The sequence below is a fragment of the Pezoporus wallicus genome, unplaced genomic scaffold (assembly GCF_028554395.1).
Source record: "Pezoporus wallicus isolate ANWC-B61680 ecotype Strahan unplaced genomic scaffold, APGP_CSIRO_Pwel_v1 contig_7351, whole genome shotgun sequence".
Taxonomy (NCBI): domain Eukaryota; kingdom Metazoa; phylum Chordata; class Aves; order Psittaciformes; family Psittacidae; genus Pezoporus; species Pezoporus wallicus.
This window is the reverse complement of record NW_026642420.1, coordinates 325,160-349,131: the sequence shown is the minus strand read 5'-3', so window position 1 is coordinate 349,131 and position 23,972 is coordinate 325,160. Positions and strand designations below refer to the sequence as shown.

Sequence of the window (23,972 nt, the reverse complement as noted above, 5' to 3'; positions counted from 1 at the left end):
GTGCACCGTTCCCTCACCAGACCGGTGCAGGCACTCTCTATACTCCGAGCTCTGCTCCGCAGCCTCCCCTCTCACCGGCTCTGTCTGGGTGCCTGCGCTGCCACCGCCGGGGCAGCCAGAGCGGAGCTCCCGGACCGGGCCCTGGCCCTGAGGCGAGCGCGCCCACTCCCTCCAACTGCCGCGCCCCGCGCAATTCCCGCGCTCCCTGAGGCAGGTTTTACCCGCTCAGGCCGGGGCCGTCCCGCCTGGCACCGCCCCCTGTGAGTCCCTGCGCGCCTCAGCGGCTCTGCCGGCTCCTGGGCAAGGCCTGGCGAGGGCTCGGGGCGCCGTCGGCGGCTCGCTCCGCTCAGAACGGGGGCTCCTGGACGCGGGGTTTCCCCTCGCAGCGGGGTTGAAGGCTCCTCTCTGGAGCTGCCCACCTCGGGAAGTCTGCCCTTTTTTAAGATCACAAGCAAGCTTTTGGACAAGGTCGGTTAGGTGGCAGTTTCGTGTTTGAATTTTCTTGTGTTAGCTGATTCTCAGTGACATGGGCAGAGCAGCAGCTCAGACCTTAACTGAAGAGACTGCAAAACACATTGTTTTTCGGGGTAACGGCCTTGTGCGTCCATGCACATGAAGTCCAGGGTCTCTGCCACTTTACCTTGCTAATATGTCCATAAAATGCTCCCTGTGCGCTGAGTGGGAGCACAGGCTTACTAAGGAGGGATTGTAGGTTGAGTGGGGAGGGTCGTAAGAGCAGCACTTGCCCTATAATGTACCGGGCACCCATGAAGCTTCCATCATGAAGTGTCCATCAGTGACCTGTGTCACCCTACCAGTGAATGCCCTGGTTTTCTCTGTGCCGTGTTCTCTCTCTTCAGCTACAAGCCTATAGTAGAATATATTGATGCGCAGTTTGAAGCCTACTTGCAAGAAGAGCTGAAGATCAAGCGATCTCTGTTCAATTACCATGACACCAGAATTCACGCCTGCCTGTATTTCATTGCACCAACTGGACACTCACTGAAGTCCCTAGACTTGGTCACCATGAAGAAGCTCGACAGTAAGGTACTTATTGCCTATGTTATGACCATTGCGTGGCCCTGCTAGTGCTTCTATGGTCTTGCCACAGGCTTAGTTAAACCTGTTTAGAAAACTGCTGTCTGTTTTTAGCAGCGGGGAATTGCAGAGGTGCTGTATGAAAACTTTATCTTGGGCTAGCTGCTAAAATGAGTCATTACTCACTGATCTGTATGCTGCAGAGATTTATTAAGTCTCTTCCACTCCCATCTTGGGTTGGGAAACATGGCTGCTTGCTCTTCAGCTCACAACTGGAAGCTCAGTTGGCTGTTGAAAAAGAGAGAAAAGTGTGTTTTCCTCCCTATATGTGTAACTAAAAATGAGAGGTTCAAGTTGAACTCTGCTAGTTCTAGCACTCAAAGATGTGGTTTCCATCTCTGTTTCACTTTGTCCAGCAAATCAGTTAGGCTCTTGTACAAAACCTGATTTGGTAAGTGCATATGAGATAAGTACATCTAAACCACTTCAGGTCGTCTTACTGATCAGTGAAAACCAAATCAAAATGCTGTGTCTGGGTGCTCTGACTGCATCCAGCTAGACATGAACAGGGATTTGATATTTCATGGCAAATGTTGTGTTGTTCTAACCATAATGTGATAAACAGGAAGAATCTGAATAAATATGTTACTTGGCACGTGTTTTTTCAGTTACCCTTATGACTAGCAAGAATGAGAGCTGAGCTTGATTTCAAACATGGGGTTGTATTTAAAGAAATTTAATCTCTTTTCATATAGGGAAAATAACTGAGGTAGACATGGAAAACCTGAGTATTTAAACTGAGGTTTCCCTGTGCTTCTTGACATCATGATTAAGCAATTTAAATTAGTCCATCGTTCACCTTTGGCTCATTTGATCCTGATTCGGCAGAAGACGAATGGTGGCAATGGTTCTTTATTTCCTAGAGTGGCCTGTCAGCTGGGTTTAGTGCAGTGATGGAGAAAGATCCCTGCCCTATTCAACTTAAAACATGGTTGTGGAGATTTACTCAAAGCAAGCTAATTGGCATTCATGTTTTATCTTTTGGCAAAGGGGGCTTTAATAACTCCAGGCCGCCCTCCAAACAGAACTAAGTGATGAAGCATATGAGGACTTTCAGGTACTGTAGTTAAAATCCCTTCGTAAAGGTCAATATCAGCATCTTCCTCACTACCATTTCAGTCTGTTGCACGGAAAAGCAAGCCCTGCAAGATCTAGAGCAGAAACAGGCCATTTTGAGGGAGCAGGAAGGGAAAGCAAGCAGGATTTCTTGTCCTAATGCATTCTTGCCTTCTCCATGCAAAGCAGATGCTTGTGTGGTGCTCACTGTGCATTGAGCCATTCAGCTACACTGAGGGTACCATGCTATCTCCTCTTGGCTCCTAGAGGCATCCTGCTGCCAGTGTTGACAACAGCCTGCCTAGGGAATAGTGAAGACCTTACCTTCCATTTCTGTATTAATCCCATCGTGGCATTCCTTTGGATGATTGTCTTAGAGCTGTGCAGGGAGAAATGAGCCCTCCTCCCACAGTACAGCTGTGTCTGGGAGCATGTGAGGGTGTGCGGGTGGAGGAAGAGTGCCTGTATTCCTGCCATCACCCACTCTGTGTGTTGTGTGGTTGGATGTGGGCCATCTGCTTCCATCTCCAGAAGAGGAACAGCAGCACTGCTGCCCATCTGGGTGTCCCTGATACACAAACACCCACGAGAGGCTGTTGTCTGAGTGTGTCTCTTGCAGTAATACAGCCTGCTGCAGTGTGGAAGAGAAGTGCCAAGATGGCAATCTCCTTCTTTGTTTTGTTTTGTTTTGTTTTTTTGTTTTGTTTTGTTTTTTTCTTTTTTGGAACAGCTTGTAATAATCTGTGGCAGCATTTCCTGTCCAGCCAATTTGGAGGAGGAGGGAAATACAACAGGACAGGAAATAGCATATTGCCAGATTACATTTGACTTCTTTTTAAGGCCATCATCACAGCTGCCTGAAAAATCCTGTCTAAGGCAGTGGTGCTGTCAGTTGCAGCCCCAGGGAAGATCTTCTGCTGGGGAGACAGTGACTGGTGGCCCTCAGAGGACTGTTGATGCAGGATACCTGCATTCCCGGTGATGCAATGTGTGCAGGCCTGTATGTGAAGGTGCTGTCATTGTCTTTCAGGTGAACATCATCCCCATCATTGCCAAGGCAGACACCATTGCAAAAAACGAGTTGCACAAGTTCAAGAGTAAAATCATGAGCGAGCTGGTCAGTAACGGTGTCCAGATCTACCAGTTCCCAACAGATGAAGAGACAGTGGCTGAGATAAATGCAACAATGAGTGTATGTTTCTTGGGGGGAGAGGGGGGCCGTAGAATCACAGAATGGTTTGGGTTGGAAAGGACTTTGTCCTGGGTTCAGCAGTAGCACTTGTCTAATTCTAACCCCTTGCTATGGGCAGGGAAGCCTCACGCTTTTGCTTGCCTTGGTTTGTGTGGGCCCATCCTTGATGGTAGGGCACATTGAACGTGTTTCTTTTGGCGTTAAAACTGCAGTCTAAACACAAAGACCAGGCTGGTCAGAAGGCTTTTAGAGCTGGAGATACCTGTCACATGTGGGCTGCCTGGCCTGCTATGCTTCATTGTCTGACAAATGGTTCTCCTCTGAGCATTTTTTCACATCCTTCCCCTGTTGCAGTATTCCCATCTTGGGAAAGGAAGAGGATGGGAGGCAGGGCCCCAGCACAGTCAGGGCAAAGGGCTGGGGTCTGGGTTTCCTGTCCCAAACCACCACTTGTTGCGTAATGGGGGGTGATTCACTTCTGCCTTTGTTTCGCTTTCCGGTGAGAGTGGGGGCACCATCACTGATGTTCCAGCTCCAGCAGGGTCACTGGCCATCAGCATAAGTGCTCTGGTGTTCACCTCCTTTCCTGTCCTCTAGCAGTAGGTGTGAGATTTGAGGGCAAACAGGACTAGGGTAAGATCGTTTTAGTGGAGTTTACAGAGGGGAAACAACTGTTTCCCATGAGCCTAACTTGGAGTGCAAGGAGAAGAACCTGAGCTCAGGGTTTCTGTCAGTGATGTCTATCCCAGCAGTGCTTATAGGGCACTTGGGTGGCTTTAGTAGGGCACATAACACCCAAGATGAGTGCCAATTCTAAAGCAAGTGCAAGCACAGGGTTGAACTAACTGTGTTTTTACAGGGAATGGAGGCATTAAGATCAAGACATTTCCTTGTGACTTTGAAGCTTTTGTGACTTTTTCTTCTTTCCTTGCACAAGTGCATGTAGATGGGCACTAGGCACATCCAGCTGGATATCAGACCCTCTCCAAACCTTTGTATTGCCTCTTTTCCCTGCCTGTGTTGTGTTCTCAGCAGGGAGTAGCTGGTGCAGAGATGTGACTGTGCCAGGGTGCACCATGTCTTTTGCCTTCCTCTGGTGCTGCCTGGCTGCGTTGAAACTCCTTTGCTAGTTAATCATGTCTCCTCTGTCACTCGGCTCCTTCCTTTCCCCACCCAAACCGTGACCATGGCTTGGCCAGCACAGCACCCACTCTCAGCCCTTTTGGATGCAGCGAGAGCACCCTGGGTGTGGACTGGTGACAGATGAGAGCTCCCTTCTGGCAGCAGCCACACTGCTGGGAGCAGATCCCAGATTGTCACCACCACACCCCTGGAGAGACTGGGAGCGTGCAGAGCTCCATGTCTCAGATGTGTCAGCCCAGGGCTGGGTCGCCTCCTCTCTTCCCCTTGCTCCACAGCTTTGCCTTCTTTAGGAGGAAGCACTAGCAGCTATTTCTAGCAGCGGAACCACCCTGAATTTTTAGCCTACCTTGCTTGGGAGGATGTGTTTCATTTTGTTCTTTTCTTTTATTGTAGAACAGTTATTTTTTCCAAATAATAACTCAGTTTCAGTTCCAGCGCTCAAATTCAATTCCAGTTTGTAAGCTGCCTTCTGTGCTTAAGATAGTCGTGCTTTGTAATTACATGAAAATTGTGTACATCTCTTATTTTTGGGACTTCAGGATTTTGGACTTAAAGTCTGGTCAGGTTTCTTATCCCAGTTGTCCTGTTGCTCTTTCTAAAGCACTAGATGAATAGCAAAGGCGTTTAAGCAGCTTAAATCTGGCACAGCTGCCACAGTAAACAGCTTTCTTCAGATACAATCCCTGGCAAGGCAACAAAGGAAATCCCTAACCTCATTGTCCCTTTCCTTTTGTAGGTCCACCTTCCTTTTGCTGTAGTTGGCAGCACTGAAGAAGTGAAGATCGGCAATAAGATGGCAAAAGCCAGGCAGTACCCCTGGGGTGTTGTGCAGGGTATGTTACTGAAAGCATAAATAAGACCTTGTCATCCTGTCTCATTCTGATGAAAGGTGCGTTGATCTCTGCATGGTCCTTCCCAAAATCTGTCTTGAGAAAGGAAGATCACAGCCCTTAAGAATTCTCCTTAAAATCAGAGCTTTGCAACCTAGATCTAGACATGTTGGGGGTTTGGTGGCAGGGTGGTGACATCAATGTAGCGATCAGTTTTGAGAAATATTAAATGACTAGCTTGAAAAGTGAAAACTTGCCATTTTCTGTTCCTTATGCTTTTCTGGCAGCAGAGAAGTGTGAGCAAAGGAAAGGCTGGGGCAGCCGAGTCGTTTGGACCTTGCTCCCAAGCCTGAATGAAAATGTGGTTGGAGATTTTCCAGGGAGGTCAGCAGGTGCCCTGCTGACTGCACTGGCTGCTTGGTGTGTCTTGTCCTGGTATCCTTGATGTAGATGTGCAGCTAAAGTATGCAACCCCCCTTGAAGTCAACCAAAAGCTCCATTTTGTTGGAGAGCAGAGTTTGGCTTGGTCAGTGTTTGCAGTCCAGGCTGTACTGATACTGCCAAAGACAGGGCTGATGTTTGCTTTCCCAACCAGCGCTGAGGAGTACAGGGTTGAGGTGGTAGTGATCAGCTTGTGGCTTCAGCTGTGTGTCCAGCTGGAGGATGGCCCAGCAAGCTGCAGGGGAACAGCCACAGGCCAGTTCTGCAAAACTCACCAAGTTTTCTCTCAGTCATACAAGCTGACCCTGAAGCAGCCTCAGACTTTCTGTCTTCAGCTGTGTACACCAGAGGATAATACTGGGAATGATCACAATTAGGAAAGAAGTTGATATGTTTGGCAGGTCTTGGACTAGACATGTATCGTGCTGGGTTCTTGCTGTTCCCAGGAAGCTAGAACCAGATAGTGCAAGAGATTTAGTTGGGTACCAGGGAGACTTTGAAGATCCAGCCCTGAGCGGCCCTTTTCCAGAGATAAATGCTGTAGTCCAAAGGGGAGCAGCTGGAGTGCTTCACTGGGTCCCTGGAAGTGTGCTGCAGACTGGTCTGTTAGCAGCAGAGATGAATGTAGCTTGCTGTTGCTCTCTAAAGAGAGAACTTCTACCCCTTGTATTTAAGCAGACCCAATCTGTTTGTTTGCACTCTGGGTGCAGGCCTTTTGTGGGCTGACCAGCTTGCTGTCACCCAAGGGCTGACGGTGGCATGCCAGACTGTACTTGGCATAGAAGTTGCTATGTAAAGCCATGATTTACTCTGTGTGCTGCTTCTCTTCAGTGCCAGGAGCAGGGGTACAGGGCTCCTCTGTAAGGTTTGCTGGCATGGAAAAGGTACAGCATCTCTGATGGGTCTTCTCATAACCTTTCATTTCACCACTGCTGCAAACAGACTTCATTGCCTCTCTGGGCCTCCATTGGTAACATAGATTTAGAGTGGATTTGAGTGAGAACTGAAATCCTGTGTGCAAAAGGATTGTCCCCTTGTTGGTGCAGAAATGTGCGGAGAGATGGAAGCTCTGATACGAAGGGAAGCACAGACATCTTGCAAATCCAGTGAAAAGCCTTGGACTGGTGCTCATGTGTTGGCATGGGATGGTTTCATCCCAGTTCAGTGAGGCATTTTGGTGCAAGCTGACTTGGGGTTCTCCTTTTGTACCTGAAGAACTCTCAACCTTGCTCAACTGGAGCCCCAGGTCAAGGGAAAGGTGAGGGGACATGGCTCCTGGGTTTAACTTCCTCTCTGTCTTTTTTGCAGTTGAAAATGAAAATCACTGTGACTTTGTGAAGCTGCGGGAGATGCTGATCCGAGTGAACATGGAAGACTTGAGAGAGCAGACACACACCCGACACTATGAGCTCTACAGGCGCTGCAAGCTTGAGGAGATGGGATTCAAGGACACGGATCCGGACAGCAAGCCTTTCAGGTAGGAAAGCATAACTCAGGCCTTGTACAACCAGGGAGACTGGAAGTTTTGGGCTGTGGATGTTTGCAAGAAGCAGGGAGGGAATAGCCATGGTCACTTGGAGCAGCTGAGATCTAAAGTGCAGTTGGGGAGGAGAACTTTGTGCAATGCAGTCTTGCCCTCAGGGCCTAGAATTTGTACAGAAGCATGGGAAAAGCTTGGGTGTCTGAGAAAGCCAATTCTTGCCTTAACGCTTTGCAGCAAGGCTGTACAGGCTTTCTAGAACCTGCAGAATGTCACCAGGATGTGGAAGGTGATGTGTTTTGAGGGTAGCATATGACCTACTTGAGATCAGCCTGGAAAGTTTAGGAGGAAGAAGCATACGTCCATGGATCTGCCTGTGCCCTGCTACTGAAATTGTGTCAGTTTCCTGATAGCGTTTCTTAACAAGTGCTTGCCTTTCAGTCTCTCTCTTACCTGTTATCTGTCAGCCAGTACTAAAAGTGTTGAGGGATTGATTTCTAAATGTTCCGCCTGTCACTCCTTGCAGAGAGCTGTTCATATTGTTGACTTGTTTTTTCAAGCTGGGAGAGTCCTGTATTTGGGATTGGGAAGTTGATTTGGGGGATTTTTTTTCTTCTTCCCTCTACCCACCCCTGCTTTCCTAAAACCTGTGAACTGTCCAGTCTGCAGTGAAGCTTACGCTCATCTTCCTACTGGTTGGTAGTACTATGAACTTCATGGAGATGTGGGTTAATCTGTTGACTAGTGACTTTGTTAATGACTTCAGAAATTTGTCATGACACTTTTTGCCTATGCAGGGCAGGTTTTGAGATGGTCAGAGGATACATTAGTGCCCCTTTCTCACTCTGCAGACTCAATTGGGGTTTGCAGCCAACTTGCTCTGCTGCAAGTCAGGGCCATGTACTATTGCTGGGCTTGAAAAGTGTAGCTGTGTCTATGTGAATATGAAAGTGTCACATGTTGAGGTATAACTGGTTACCAAGGGGGATATTCTGGGATAAATGTCCTTGTTGACCCTCCTAGAGCTTTTTGTAGCTGGTCGAAGGTGCACTGTAAAGAGGATGCCATGGTCTCATTCTCAAGGTTTGGCTTATTACTAAATGCAGAGTTTGTGCTGTCAGCTGTATTGGTCGGAAGCCCAAACCATTAGCTAAGGACAACAGCTGTGTGGGAATTTGGGAGGGAGTGTTTTCTCCTTTAATTTCCTGTTTCCCATTCCTCCCCAGCTTTTCCCCAATAATTGAGCCCACTGCCTTAGCAAAATTCCACACTTTTCTGCTCCAGGAGAAGGCATTCAGAATTAAATTTATCAGTGTGGATTTATCCCCATAACACATACATGTCAGGAACTCGTGTGCCAATTCCTGAGTAACCACGAACATGGTTCATCTCTGATCCTCAACAGGAGAAACCTAGCTGGCTTCAAAGCAGAAGCAGAGTGGGGGCCTTGTGTTCACGTTTCTGGGAAACAGTACTCCATGGTGAGCTGAGCAAGGTCTGCACTACAACACAGAGTTTGCATCAGTTCAGAATTTGACTTGCTGAGTTTATGCAGCTGCATTTCTTTTGCAGCACAGAAACTGCTAGAATCAGTCAAGTCCAGTTCTGTTACTAAAGCCCAAGTGTGAGGCTTTATTGGATGTCCTTTCTGGAGAGCAATGGCTTAAGATGGGCTCAGCCCTTCCCTTTGAGGAATCTGAGGAATTTCCATTGCTTCCTGTACACGAGGCCTCTTTTAACCAAGCTATAAGTAGAAAGGAAATTAAAATGTACAGAATTTCTCCATCTGGTACGTGCAGATTGAGAACAGTTCACTCTGGGTGCCTCTTCCTCCAATAAACAAACAAAATCCGTGATCCCAAGCTGTCTGGACGAGGCTGATGTATATCTGAAATGAGGAAAACAGGAGGTTTGGTTCTTTCTGATCTTCCTTGTGAGACCAGGGATCAAAGGATGCCTGTCCTCTCGGAATGGGCCCTGGGAGCCACAGGGACCGCCACTCTTCAGTCAGTTTGCATCAGCCAGGAGCTGGGAGCCTTTTGTGAATCTCAGGGTGAGCAGGGCAGAAGACCCCAGCAAACCACTGGTGCTGTCTAGATGCTTGTGCGAGGTGTGAAAAAGGGAGGGTGATGTTGCTGGCAGGACCTCAACACTTGTCCAAGCTGCAGGAGGTGAGGAGGGAGCACCAGTGCCCCTGTAGACATCTGCTCTGTGAAATGGATCCTCTGTGTGGGCTGTTTCTCTGCTGCTCTGGTTAATTTTCTCAAAACGCTTATTTTGGTAAAGAATGTTATTTGTGAGGGCATCATCCAGAGTGGGGGGGTGTGCTGGGGAATCGAGTTACTCCTGTAATCTAGGTTCATGTGGTTGTGTACTTAAAAAACAAATTCCCTGGTCGTCTTTGGGAGAAGCTGCAGGGATCCCAGTCACTTTGGACTGTTATTTCCTTAGGGCTCTAAGTGCTCTTATCAGATGCAGCCTGGAGCTGCCAGGCGGGTTTCTCCAAGAGCTTTGTTTGTCTGGAGGTGAGAGTCACTTCAGTAGAAAATTAAGCTTGCTGGCTTTAGGTTAGAGTTGAGTTTTGAAGCTTTAAGCCGGGTTTGGCATTGAACCTGGGAAAATTTAACAGCAAAACCCTGACACTGTCATTCCTGCCAGCCTTTTCCTGCTTGCCCATCAGCTGGCATTGTGTTTTTGGAAATGAGCTTTGCAAGAAATTGTGTGCAATACAGGATACGATGAGCAGCGTGTGGAGTTTTCTGTTTCAGTCTGAAAGGCTTTGCTGCTCCCTAGTATAGTGTGTCACTAATTGCAGATTCAGTTTTGCTCACTGAGCGTTCAAGATTAATCTGCCCTCAGGGTTTTCCTGGGCTAGAGCCAGACCTTTAAGAAGCGTTTATGAATTTAAGTTTCAGTGTCCACAGTGAGAGGATTAAATCTAAGACTAAATTTTAGGGATCTTTGGATTCAAGTATCATGATCTCTGTCTGCCGTGAATGTTGTGATTCTTGATTTAGTTAAGAATCCAGAGATCCATCTTGCCCTGTTCTAACTGAAATGCCCATCAATTAGCAGTGTGAAAAGAGTTTCATCTGTCAAGTTTGGTTAAGGTGTTCCTTAACCAAGGGTGCAGAAATGCAGCGTATCTGTGTGATATCAGTGGAGTTTTCCCTTAAAAAATGCATTTTCAAAAAAGCATCTTGTGGGAATGACAACTATTTCCCCCTCTATCATTATGGAGGAAATAGCCAAATCCATTTAAGGAATAAAATGAAGAGGAATGTGGTTTCCAAAGTTCCTAAGAGGCTCTGAAAATCTCAGAGGTGTGTGGACAACATATTTTGTGTCCCAGATCTTTGCTGGTGAAAGAAAGGAATGCCAAGAAGTAGAGGGGGAATAAAGGAATGAAGGAATTCAGTAACATGGTTATTTGGAGGAGGAATGCTGCAGCTCATTCACAAAGGCTTGATTTTTGACTCCTTTGACAGCTAAAGGAGAAAGAGAGGTCTCCCAACGTGGCTTGATCTAAATAAAGCCCCTGATCTGAATCCATTAGCAATGAGTAGTGAACATGAGTTTAGCTGTGTGTCAGTGTCATGCTTAATGAACTATGTAAAGCCAGATTTCACGCTCTGATATGCGTGTGTCTCTTCCACACATCTTGCACTTCAAATGATGAGACTAGGGACAAACGGTGGGAGAACTGAGAAGGTGTGACTTAAAAAGATCACAGGCCATGGGAGCACCAGGGACTGCTTATGTAGTGTTTGTCTATTTTTAATGACAGTCATCATCCCTGCTAAGTGATATGCAGGATGCTGAACTGTGTGCTGTTTTTTAGCTTGCCAATTTATCTCCCACTGCTGCCACCTAGCAAGCTAGCACTGGTTTTGGTGGAGGTGATCTTGCCTCTTTTGTAGTCAGGGTCCTCTGATGATGTTCTATGACAAGGCAATGTGGTAAGATCACAAAAGGCTGGAAACTCCTGACTCTGCTTGAAACACAGCTCTGACTATTTGTTTTTCCTGTGTTTTTAATAGTCTCCAGGAGACTTATGAAGCAAAGAGGAACGAATTCCTGGGTGAACTCCAGAAGAAGGAGGATGAAATGAGGCAGATGTTTGTCATGCGAGTGAAGGAGAAGGAAGCAGAGTTGAAGGAAGCAGAGAAAGATGTGAGTATGTTATAATTTGTGGGGCTATGTGTGACGGTGTAGGCTGGGGCTTTCTCAAGAGAGCTGTGAGAAAGTGAGGATCCAGATTCCAACATGAAGCCTGCAAAGGTGCTTGCTGTGCATAAACAGTCCCAAGAAGCAGGTGTGAGCTTGCTTCCCAGTCCTGCCATGGACTGGTGGTGTGACCCCATCACACAAGTCCTCTGATGCTTTTCTGTGTCTGTGAAATGGAGCAGGAGTATTTCTTGGGTTTTGGCATCTGGAGGAGGATAAATACCATGGAGTGAGTGGGAGGTGCTGCAGAGTGACAGTGGCAGCAGTTATATGCCCTGCAGAAATGTGGGAGTCCTCTCTGCTCCCTCACCTCTTCAGTCCCACCCAAAGGAGAGAATATTTGCTTCTCAGAGTGATGCTGATTTGCAGTGGATCTATAGCTGTGGTACAGCCCGCGTTGCCCTTTAGCAGTCACGCCTTTCTGGAGACTTCCAGTAAGTAGAAAAGGACTTCCCATATGGTCTAAGTCCCACTCAGCGTAGTTGAGGGAGGTGACAGAGTTCTTTGAGAGCTGCCCTACCATGGCTTGCTCAGTGTGTGTAGGTCAGCATGGTTACCCTGGGACAGAGAAAATGTAGATATCCTGCTAGTGGAAGGAGCTGGTTTTTGGGCCTCATGGAGGAGCATGTACTTCTACAGAGGTAAAGAGCCCCAGAGAAGACTCTGAATGGCCATGTTTTCTTGCTTTGCTTGATCATGAGAGCATCTGCTAGATACAAAGTAATGAGGGATGGGACATGGGATGTCGCCACCATATTCCTGATCTGTCATATTCCTACAGTAGCTGAAATTCCTGCCATTCATATGTGCAAGTGTGTGTTAACTGCAGTGCTTTTCTCACGAAGTCAGGCATGCTTTTGACAGGCCAGTGACTTGTTATTAATGCAGGGAGGACTCACTGGCAGTGAAACTACTTCAGGCATCATTGCCCGTAACTGGGGTGAAACATTCTTCTCTTCCTGTACAATTCTCATTGTCTCTGTCCTGGCAGCTTCATGAAAAGTTTGACCATCTAAAGAGGACTCACCAAGAAGAGAAGAAAAAAGTGGAAGACAAAAAGAAGGAACTTGAGGAAGAGCTGAACAACTTTCAAAAGAAGAAGGCAGCAGCTCAGCTATTACAGTCACAGGCTCAGCAGGCAGGTTCTCAACAAACCAAGAAAGACAAGGACAAGAAAAAGTAAGCAAATGTCACCCACATCCTTTGTAGGGTTTGTTACCATTTGGGAGGTTGTTTTTAATTTCTTGGTGCATGTCTGTATTTGCTTTTCCCCATTACCAGACTGGAACCTGGGCTTTGATCAGCCTGATGAAATAAAGTATTTTTTTCTAAAGGGTGGGCCAGGGACATGATCTTAATTTTTCTCTAGAAGAGTACCTTCAGATTTTATGTTGGTCTGACTGGTATGGGAGAGCAATTGGATGGTGGAGGTTTGACCTGTGATCTCTCCAGCTCTGGGATGTTGTGGACTCAGATTTATCTGCCTGAGCCAAAATTATTAAGGGGGTCTCTACCTGTCCTTTATTTCACCTAAGAGTAGCCCCCAGGTCTTATTCTTTAAGGTTATAATTGTAAATAGAAGTAGATTAGAAACCAAAACCACCATGTTATTTTCACATGGGAAATCTTAGTGCCAAAAGTGGATACTTGGGAGCTTGCTTTAAAAACAAGAAGGTTTGATTTTGTGTTTTTTTTTTTTTTAAAAACCAAACTACTATGGTACCATATTTGCAGGTAAATGGCATTTGTGGTTGTATCAAGTTGACATAATAAGCTAAGAAAGCCATACTTTTTAGTAAAGATAGTGGCACTGTCTTCTACTGTTTTATATTTGTATGCTATGTATATAATCGTATACCCTCCAGTACTCTGAGATTCTAGCAACTTAGTAGGCACCAGGTGTATCTGTGGACAGAGCCAGTCCCATGATCAGTATTTGGAGGCAGGATTTTCAGCTGTGCTCAGTTTGGACCTAACTCCACTTTCACTGAAACTGGAGGAATATTGCCATTGACTTGGGCTCAGTCCCTGCAAAGCTCTGCTGAAAACCTTGAGCTCTAGATGAATCTGAATTGACATTACCCACTTCTGGCAGCCTCTATGTGGAGATTGCTATCTTGACCTTGCCATCAGTGCAAAAGACCCCTACTTACTACATGATACAGGTTACTTCACTGTACTTTTAAGAACCAGAACACAAGCTCCACTTTGATGTGGTATGTACAGTGAAGCCAGACAGATGTTGCAGAGGTGAAGTCTAGCACAGCAAGACAGGTTGCTGCAACGGAGGTCTGCTTTGAGGCCTCCTGTCACAGTTTCCATTTGCTTTTTCCCTCCTAAGAGAACACTCATGCAAGTCCTTTCTGGGTCACCTGTGATAACAGCACTAGCTGATAGCAGCAGTTGGGAAAGATGGTGATGCAGCAAATCTCACTGGGAAAGGCTTCTTTAACCCACACACAAAAATGACAGTTCCAAGCTTCTCATAATAGCAGGTAGTGAAGGGGTGCATTCCTTAACAGACTGGCAGAGTAACCTACCCTATTAACACGAAGCTGTCACTGTTGAAAGAACCAAAATGCTAGCAGGTATTGACATTTGTGTCTCCCTTGCTAACCTGGGAACTTAAGCCAGGTCTGAGCTGGTTTACAGCCTGAGCCTATGAGATTCTGTTGTGTCGCATATATATGAGTCTATTTTTGTACTTTGGGAAGCTATGCTGATGCTCACTGCGTGTCCCCTGTTTCTGCTGCTGGGTCAGTGCCCACCATTTGTTGCTTGCCCCAGGGTAGGTGGGGAGGGGCCTAGGGCTGGTTCCTCAGCTGTTACAAATTGACATAGCTCCTATGGAGCCCTGCTGCTTTATGCGAACCAAGAGCCTGGCCTTCGGCACCTGCTGAAATACAGAGTGCTTGTGTGCTGTATGCTCTGCTTGGGTAAAGAAATCATTACAAACTGGTCATGCTGAGATGTAGGAACCGTGTTGGCATCTAACGTCCAAGCATGCTGAAACACCATTCTGCTAGGATGCCTGTAAATAGGATAGGCTGGAACACCAGTCATGTCTCGCATGAGAATTCGGACATGGTGACCTCTTTCCTAAAAAGAATAGAAAATTTTGAAGGCCCTTTTTCTTACCTCTTGCACAGAGTTGGTAGCTTAACATTTTTAATAACTCTCTGGTCATTTTTTTCACCTCTTAGATATAGATACAGATATAGACCAGTGAAGTGTATAACAGCCTGGGGAGCTCTGTGAGGTTTGTGACTTTTGGTAGGCAGTGTTAGCTGTTACTTGGGTCTCTGAAGTTGGCTGGCATATGCGCAGTCTTGTGGGTGTGATATACAGATGTTTCTAGCAACGATGACAAACAGAGTTTCTGCTTTGCTGATGCATTCACAGAAATCCAGTCATGAGGAACGTGCACGTGTTTTAGTGTGTCTTTTCAGTGTCACTCCACACCAGGTGCTGTAACTGCTTCAAGTGTTCTGTAGTGTCTGAGTTACTAATGGTGGCTTTAGAGGGAAATGCTGATGCTTCTGCCTTGTAGCACACCTTGGGTTTTCTAAAGGCTTTAAGTTTCTCCTTGCACTCTAATGAAAAGCAGTTTCTATAGGTAAGGCTTTCAGCCTTTCTCTATGCTGACATGGACTGTGGTGGTTCCTGTGCAGTTGCCAGAGGAAATCCTTGCCATGCACGATACTTGTAGCTTCCCCAGAAGTAATTCATGGGAATGCTTTTTTCTCAAGGTGGGATCCAATTTCTCCAACTTGGACAACAGAGACTTTCCTTTCTGCTGTGTAAGCCAGAGGAAAGGCTTGGAGTGAAATCTGCTGTTGGCCTAACTCCATGAAGGAGAACTTGGCCCTGTTGATTTCCAGGCTGTTCCTGTAGGAACAACTTGTCTTTATATACCTTTTTAATTATTATTTTTCTTTGTAATCCATTTCTCAGATTCCTATAGTTTACGTGTTTTTCCATCTAAAATTGTTGCAGCTCTAGCCTGATGACAGAAGGTGTGCTTTCTTCAGGACAGCACATCCATGTACCTCAGACACTTGTGTATCTGTAGAATAAAGCATACTCAAGTACTTCCCTGAATGTGGGGCTGAACATTACTTATCAAGCCCTTGCTCTAATTTTGGGGAGGGACTGTGCTTTGAATCTGAGCAATCTGGAGATGGTTCCTGGCAATGGACTTGGCAAAACCAAATAGGAGCAGCAGGTAGCTTTCTGGTGCTTGCCTGTTGTCTGGTAAATAGCCACATGCATGCCTCAACATGTATCGTTGTGTTACTTGCTCATTCTCCAGCTCCCCAGGAGCTGGGACCATCTGTTTGGGCTTTCTTTCTGTTTATTACAGCCTGCTTGTGAAAATAAGATGAAAAACTTGTTTCCAGTCCATCATGACTGGTCTGCCCATCACGGGCCATGCTTAATCCCAAAGCAATCCCAGAGCTGTAACACATGTTCTGTGGCCCAACACCCTGTAAAAAGAGGGGTTTGTTGATGTCTGAAGGATCTGACATGGTTCTGAAAGCTGATGTGCTGAAGTGCTGGGGGACATCATGCTGCCCAGATATGAGATACCCAAGTTTGGGTACAGGCTAAGCACACAGCCTGCTGCAACAGCACCCATGTGAAGTGACCCAAACCAGACACCTGCAACCGTACCCCCCAGCCATGCACGTTCTTAAGTTGAAGCTTAAAGACACCAAGCATGGTGTAGTTAAAGGCTATAGCCTTGACTAACTGAGGTGGCTGGTCGGTCAGTAGTTCTGCCCCCTCGGGTTTTCTTTTTGCTTTTGCTTGGCATAGGCTGGAGTAGAGCCCAGTCTTGAGGTTTAATTTCTTTGTAATTCCATAATCCATCTGCATGCCCACCCACCAGAGTGGGTTGCTGGTGTTGGCTCTCCCAGCTTCCTTGGATTTTGGTTTTTGGTTTTGTTTTTTTCTTATTATTTTTTCATTTTGAGTTCTACTATTGCTAACTTTTTTATTTTTTGTTCTTTTTTTAACTTGCAGTGCAAGCTTCACATAAAGCCTGTCCAGCCAAGGATGTTCCTGCATTCACCTGCTTTTGCAGTAATGTGTCTCTGCCATCTGTTTTCTTGCCTTTTTTTTTTTACTTCCCTCCCCCCCCCCCCCCCAACATAAATAACTATTAACTCATCTAATAACATAGTGGGAACAAGAAGGAAGAAGGATTGGGTACAGGACTGTATGCAACTGGAAGTTCAGGGGTGGGTGGAGGAGCAAGGTAATGATTCCATGTATTTTTCTCATCAAAACCAGCAGCAGGAAGTCATTCTTGGCCCCAGATTGGAGCTGAAATTCAGGGCTGGACATCAGTAGCTCGGGTGAGCATCATTGACTGGATCGGGTCCTCAGTGCTGCTGGCCTGCCTCACTCACGGTAGCAACAGCTGTGTGCTGAAGGGGTCCCTGGGTCCACAGAAACCAGCCTTGGGTAATTACTGCTATATGAGCCTAGTCCCTAGTGTGGCTGAGCCCTGGAGTCTAGTCCAACCCATATTCCTTCAATAGCTAGTGTGTTAGAACAACAGGAGTCCCAGTGTTGGGAGAGTGGGAGGGGGTATATGTGTGTAGATAACAAAAGTTTAACTGACCTTGCATGCCATTATATTTGCATGATATTTTTGATTAGTTCCTGTTCTTGTTGTCTGACTTAATCATATTAGTTGGCTTGGATTTACTGTCATATGCTGGCGTTTTTTTACAGCCACCCTTCCAGTTCAGTGTAGTAGCTACCTGCTGAATGCTGCAGTGGGAGCCCAGCAGTGCTGCAGGTGCCTGGGAGAAGGACCATTTCTCATTACTGCTTCCCATGTCTGACCATAACCTTTGAAACCTCATTTAAAATAGTCCCTGGTTTCCCATGTGCACTGTCTTAGCAGCCCTTTTGGAATCAAATACCTGGGTGGGGAGAGGACATAGCATCAGCATCCTCATAGACCCTTCAGAAAGGTTCCTGCATGTCTTTATAAACAGATTTGCAAAGCTGTGGGATCCAGAATTTCATGTCAAGGCAGTGATGGTGCCTGGACACACATTCCCTGTGCTCTCCACAAGCTGAGGGTGCCTGGACACACGTTCCCCATGCTCTCCACCAGCCTGCCTGCAGCAGGGACAACATCCCATTCACATGTCCCTTGAATGTGTAAAGGAGAGTAATCATAAGGAAATGGGTCTGTTTAATGTGTGTTTTCTATGCCGTTGCTTTTTGGACAGAGTCTTTCTGTTCATTCCCAAGAAGTGGTGAGCCCTGCTTATCTTATGACTTTGAGATATCTTTCTCTTCTGTTGATGCACGCCCAGCATTTCCACTGCTCCTAGCTAGGTAGCCTCCTGTTTCTGTAATACGCTCTTACAATAACTTTTTCCACCTGAGTCTCATGCATTGCAGTTCTTTGCTTGGTTCCGGGATGGGATTTTTTGCATCTTTGGGGGACGGGAGAAGGCAGAATTATCACCTTTTCTCGAGTGTTGCATTGTGAAAATGTGCTTGGAGGCTAGCTGATAGGTTGTCTTGCTTTTTAACCCTCACTGCTTAAACATTGGCTTTGGGAAGAGCATATCTAAATACGATATCATGGACAGACAGCAGAAATTGATTGGAGATAAATAAGCTAGAAATAAAATAGTTGAGCCTTTTCTCTTTTTGGAGGGGTGTTTGTTGGTTTGTGGGGTTTTTTTGACCTCCTGGTCTATCAGCCATGATGCCCTTTTTGTCAAATAGGTTTGCTAGGGGATTATTTGGAAAAAGTAAATGGTGGTTATGACTTCTGGCAAACCCAGCCTTAAAATCTTGAGTTATCACAGAAAAAGTTGGGGCTTTGGCCTGAGATTTTTTTACAGTAACATCATAGGCACATCATGGAATGCTTGTAGCAGTGTGCTTTGCTTCAGCTGTCTCTGTGCATGTCCTCTTTTTAATTACCAGTGGTTTGTGCCAAGTAGAAAACTTCATTTTAACATTTATTTGTCCTGCTTCATTTAACAGCCCTTCAAGGGATGTTTAGCAGGAGAAATCAGCTGAGGCTAGCTATATATATATTTTTATCAGAAAGCTGTGGCCAAGTGCATTAATGTACTTTTGATTCAGTTTCTTTCTCCAGCAAAAAGCAAGCTGCTGTGGAGAAACTGGGACTAAACCATAAACTTACAGAAGTTAAAGGTACTGTTTTGTTTTTCTTGCGAAAGGAGATGTTAATGACATTTTTCTTCTTTCCTTAAACCCTTGGGCCATGTTTAGCTTGTTACTGCTGCACTTCTTTCTTTTCTTATGCCTTTTTTCACAGTAGCCCCTGATTCTGCATGGAGTAAATGATACACTCAAATCTAGTTGGATGTGCTCTCACCTTTGCGTGTAAGTACACTAGTAAGAGACTCACCCTTTCTGCCTCACTGCTGACACAAAACCAGCTGTGTTTTTCTGGGAGGGCTCTTTAAGTCCGCTTACTTACAAGTGGCATGGTTAAAACTACTCCTAAACTTCCTGCAATAATCTGCTTCTGCTGAGATGTTGAAAAGAAGCCATAGGGAGCACAACATCCAGCTCCTGCTGACTGCCTAAAGCAACCCTCTACAGCCTCCCTGCATGCTTGAGGCTAGCAAGCCAGCTGGTGGAACCATGGGCATAAGCCTTGCTTGAGAGGCACTGCAGCCTTTAATGTGTGTTAGACAGTGATGATACCTGGCTAATAATGCTTCCCATTCCTGACAAGGTGGATTTCAAACCTTAGAATAATATAGAGGAGCAGGATAGCACACTAAAACGTGTTCCTGGAATGATGATGTTCCCAGGGCATGGAATAAACCCCAGAACCTCACTGGGGTTGCACAGTTACTTTTCCAGGAGGGCACTAATTAGGAAGGTACCCTTTGAGTTCATGGTTGTTAAATGCATCACCTTGCATCTCCTTGGTATGTGGTGCTGCTGAGGAAGGGAGACAGCAATGACTGGCATCCTCCCTGGGCTCCTCTGTGACTCCTGTCCCTCCCTGTGTGTGCTTTTAACACCTTGAGAATCCCATCAAGGAGATTTGTATCTCTGTGCCTCTGTTTGAGCATGTCTTTATTTAACGTGACCAGTGTTTTTGCGGGTAGCTTTCATTCTGCTTCTCCTAAACCATCCGGGTGAGAACAGAAATGTCTTTTTGTGTGTGATCATATCACATCTGTCCATTTGAATCCAGTTGCCATTTGCCCTTCTGAGATGTTATGTTAGAAGAGTGCGTAGTGGTCTCTTCTCTCCAGACCCTGGTTGTATTTGCAGTGTATGATGCCCAGAGGTGTATGATGCTCTCACCAGCACGTCTCAGCATGGAACTGTACAAATATGAAGGGTTTTTTTTAATTAATGGGAAATAAAGCTGTGAACAGCAGTAGAAATATTGTATTTGTATACTTTTTTTAATATCCTGATTGCCTTAAACTATAGTTGTAGAACTTTATTATCTTGCTATTTGAAAATAACCCATGTTTGTAACTAAATTGTGTAACTTACATACAGTGTTAATGCAAATTATATGTATGCATCTGTTAGATATTGTCACTTTATTTGATGTTAAAATATTTCAGGTTTTGAATTACAAATTGAATAATAACCTTATAGCATAAGTTCAGTTATTTCTTGTCTGTGCTTTAGGTTATATGTACAAATAGTGCCAACACTTGAAGTGGGGAGGGGTAATACATTTTCACCCAAATGCTTTGGTCTTGGCGTGGCCTTTGTGACTTAGTTTTGATGTTGCCATTCTGTAATGGTGTGACAAGAGGGGCTGAGGAAGTGCGAGGTTTCCCAGCAGGCTCGCATCCCATCCCTTTGAGATGCCTTGGTAGGCCTGTTCTGGTGGTTGTCCCTTGCTTTTTGTGGCAGTTGTCAGCTTGTTCTGCACATCAGCCAGTATCTTGGAGATGTCCAGGTGCCTCTCTAGTGCAGTTGGTTTGTATGACACCTCCCCAGTGCACTCTTTCCTTCATGGCTTTGTTTACAGTGTTGTTCCTCCTTTGTTTTCATTCCTTTCTCACACTTTTTCATTTCAATTCTGAACCACTGTTTCTTATCTTTTCTTTTTTTTCTCTTTTTCTGTAGCTTCTTCTTTATGTAACCGTCATCTTGCCAAAGCCCCCACACCCCCCCTCCCAGTGGACAGTAGGGCACTGGAAGAGCCTGCAGCTACAGGCACCCTCACCAGGAGAAGAGCCATCACATTCCTCCATCACGTCTGCCCTTCTCTCCTTCCCTTTTTGTTTCTCACCTGTGTGTCAGAGGGTGTGCTGTGCTCTGTGTCTCTGTGCGGGATCTGTTCGCTCCCAGCGCGTCTCCGACAGAATGGAGGCTACCAAAAGTGACAGAGGTAACGGCTGGAGGAGAGAGCTTGGCCTTAATGTGAGATACTGCACTGGGTTAGTTGTTGGTTTGGGTTTTCTCCCAATTTTCTTTCCTTTTGCCATAATATGCACATGTTGCTGATGACAAATAGAATGACGGACTGTGGATGAGGTGAGTGTGCACAGCTGGAAGACTTCATTTCTGCCTTTAACAATCAAGTCTGGCTGCTCTGGACACCATGACTTCATCACGAGTATGTCCTGTGCTCCTCTGAGAAGCGCTGAGAAGAAATCCTTAGACATAGGTGACTTCTTGTTTTCAGGATGTGTTTGCACGAAGCAGAGACGGCCAGTGTTGGGTACTGGTGCATTGAGGAAGCCTGTTCTGAATGGTCAAGGCCTTACTATTTTATGGCTGATTTGCTCTGTAGGAGCAAAGTTGGCATCTCTTGTACAGCTGAGCTGTGCTGACTTTGTACTTAGATTGCTTGAGGGCTTCATTTTGTTTTCATGGAGCCTAATTATTGATGATTTTTTTAACAATCCTGAACATGGGATAGTTGGTAAACTTTTGAACTTGCTTACTTTGGAAGTGAATTCAGTCCAAAAAGCTTCAGGAGTACCAAAGTATTGTTTGAAGGTAAAAAGAAAGCTTGCAAACTTGGGGTGTAGTGACCTCTAGCTGGTTTGGGACAGACAGAAGGACACAGCCTGATCCTCTTTGGGTGTCTTTTCATGTAGGGTGATGCAATGTTTGTTAAGTGAATACTAGTGATTTATTCTTTTCATCTGTGAACCTTAATCAAGGAATTCACTTCCTTTAACTTGCCATGGGAAAGGTACTATTAAATAGTCTAGGTTTTGCCTCTTCCAGGCTGTGCGGGCAGCGGAAGCTGACAAGGGACTCAAACCTGGGGGGCACAGTTACCTCTCAGCACTCTAGTGACAAAGGTTAGATGATCATCAGCTCCCACCAGCCAGGGGCCTGGTTTTCTAAAGTGGCAGAAAAGGCATTTATCCTGGAAACCTTTGTAATGAGCTGAGTGACTGTATAGCCACGCTCAGCTGAATTCTGGCCTTGTGCATATGCTGTAATGATTTACCTGGTGTCAGTAGAGTTGATGGCCGTTGCCCAAACTGAACAGACATCAATGTTTGAACAAATGTAGCTTAGGGCAGTACTTGTGCTAATACCAAAAATGGAGCCTGTTCTGCTCTCTGGGCTTAAGGGGTCTGAGGTGATACTTGCTCTGCAGCCGTAAGTGCTTACCATGAGATAGCCACATTTGGAAAACATTTCACATTCAGCCTTCTGAGGACAAAACATAGTGGCCAGTGCCTCGCATGAAGGTGGACAGGGTTTACTGAGATGTCTTGCCTGGTTTACAAGTGCTGTGTCCTTTCTTCCGGTGTTGGCAGGGTCAGGGACCACCGCCTCAGGCTCGGGGGCCTTGCTGTGGCTCGTCTGTGCAACCCTCCTCCATGGAAGCCTCCAACTTGCCACAGTACCCTGTAGGTTACTTGCCCAGAGTCCAGCCCACCCACTGCATGGCTCCTGCACCATCCTGCATGGTGAGACCCTCCCCAGAGCCCCTGTTTGGGCAGGAATCCTTTCCTTATGTGTGTCTCATTCGTTGGGCCTTCGTTTCCATTTCAGAACTGTAGTATAGGTTTACGTGGTGGTAGGAGCTTAGCCTCTGAAATCCCACCTCTGTGCTATAGCCTCTCTCTTGAATTGGTCACTTGTTACTTACATCATGATCATGGATGAGCACAGAGCTACTCTGCTGGGTTCTGCCTCATGTCAGGTCACCCATGTTGTGCTGTTGGCAGTGGCCTGGGACTCAGGCTCAGCCGTGGGTGGCTGGGCATCATTTCCTGCAAGTAAGAAGAAAAAAAGGTGGGTTGTTGGTGTTTTTTTTATCCTGTACCTGAAGAGAGGGGTACCAAGTGCTACACCCCATCATCTTACCCATGTAACTGTCCCCTGTGACTCTCTGAAACTCTGCGTGTGGCAGTAGGAAGTCATGACCAAATCTGCAGGTTGGGAATGCCTAAGAAGTATCCTGGTTGACTCCCATCTGCTGGGATTTCATCCAGCTTTTGAAGGAGACTTTTCCTCTTCTAGGGTGTTTCTTCTGCCCTTCACAAGTGCTGGGTTGTGGTGGAGGAGGTTGTTCATCATCAGTGGCCGAACTCAGGGCACCAGTAGTGCTGCTGTGTCAAGGCCTGCAGAGGGCAAAACTCTGTTCTTAGTTGACTTCTAAATTCCCAATGGACTTTTGTTAAAGCTTTCTCTAAGGAGAAGCAGATAGATAGGCACAAAACAAATGCCAGCACTTGTGTCAATTGCCTTTATTTTGCAGCGCTAGAGTTTTGCTGCGCTGGTGCCTTGAATCCTGCATGCACCTCTGGACTTCATGTCTCCAGAAGGACATAGTGGAGTTACAGAAGGGCGCTGATGATAAATGGGATGAAGCAGCAGCCTGCCCCGTGAGACTGAAGAGGCTTGGAGGCCTCCGTTTGTAGAGGGAAAGGCTGAGGTGAGAGGGAGGATCAGCCCTTCTGTGAGCTGGAAGTTGCAGCCGATGTCCTCTAGAGGTCCCTTGCAGCCTAAAGTTATTTGTGATTCTGTGATACCAAGTCGTGCGCGTGGATGCTGAACTGCTAGTTACCGAATCGCCACGGCTGGAGCCAGAGAGGCACTTGGCCAGGAAGAAATCGGCTCAAACCCATGGAATAAGTTTCTTACAGAGCCGGTAGTAGACTTCTGGAATTTGTTGTCCCAGGTTATTGAGGAAGATAGTGCCAGAAGGTCTTGGGGTTTGTTTTTTTTTTTGGTTTTGAGTGGTTTTTTTTTTAAGGTAAGTCCACTGGAAACCGAGCCATAGATATTCTAAAGAGGGAAAAACCAGGATGAAACATCTGACTTCCATAATCTGATGGCGTTGGATACTGGGACAGAAGGAGGGAACACTGAGCAGAAAGCATGTATGAGCAGCACTACACGTGGTGGTTGCAGCGAGATGTGGGTGTGGAGCAAGGGACTGAACTGAGCAGTGCTGAGAGGCTTTCTCACACCTTGGTGATGAGGGGAAGGGATGATGACTTGCCCTTTGAATCACTTCCATCATGGTTAGGGGAAGAGG

General features: G+C 46.2%; 1 protein-coding gene across 5 annotated transcripts in view; it reads left to right on the top strand.

Moving 5' to 3' along the window:
• The window catches only part of SEPTIN11 (septin 11), a 61,904-nt gene extending 40,812 nt beyond the window's left edge, over positions 1-21,092 (top strand). For 2 of the 5 annotated variants that reach the window (XM_057429985.1, XM_057429981.1), the window contains exons 4-10: positions 861-1,047; positions 3,185-3,346; positions 5,226-5,322; positions 7,069-7,237; positions 11,281-11,413; positions 12,459-12,646; positions 14,870-15,689. In XM_057429985.1, the coding sequence (XP_057285968.1) occupies positions 861-1,047; positions 3,185-3,346; positions 5,226-5,322; positions 7,069-7,237; positions 11,281-11,413; positions 12,459-12,646; positions 14,870-14,903 (970 nt within the window). In that variant the 3' untranslated portion in view covers positions 14,904-15,689. Of the gene's footprint in view, positions 1-860; positions 1,048-3,184; positions 3,347-5,225; positions 5,323-7,068; positions 7,238-11,280; positions 11,414-12,458; positions 12,647-14,869; positions 15,690-16,492; positions 20,102-20,584 lie in introns of those variants that run through there. The other 3 variants (XR_008975010.1, XM_057429983.1, XM_057429982.1) reach the window with 3 other exon arrangements.
• Positions 21,093-23,972: the final 2,880 nt, after the last annotated feature.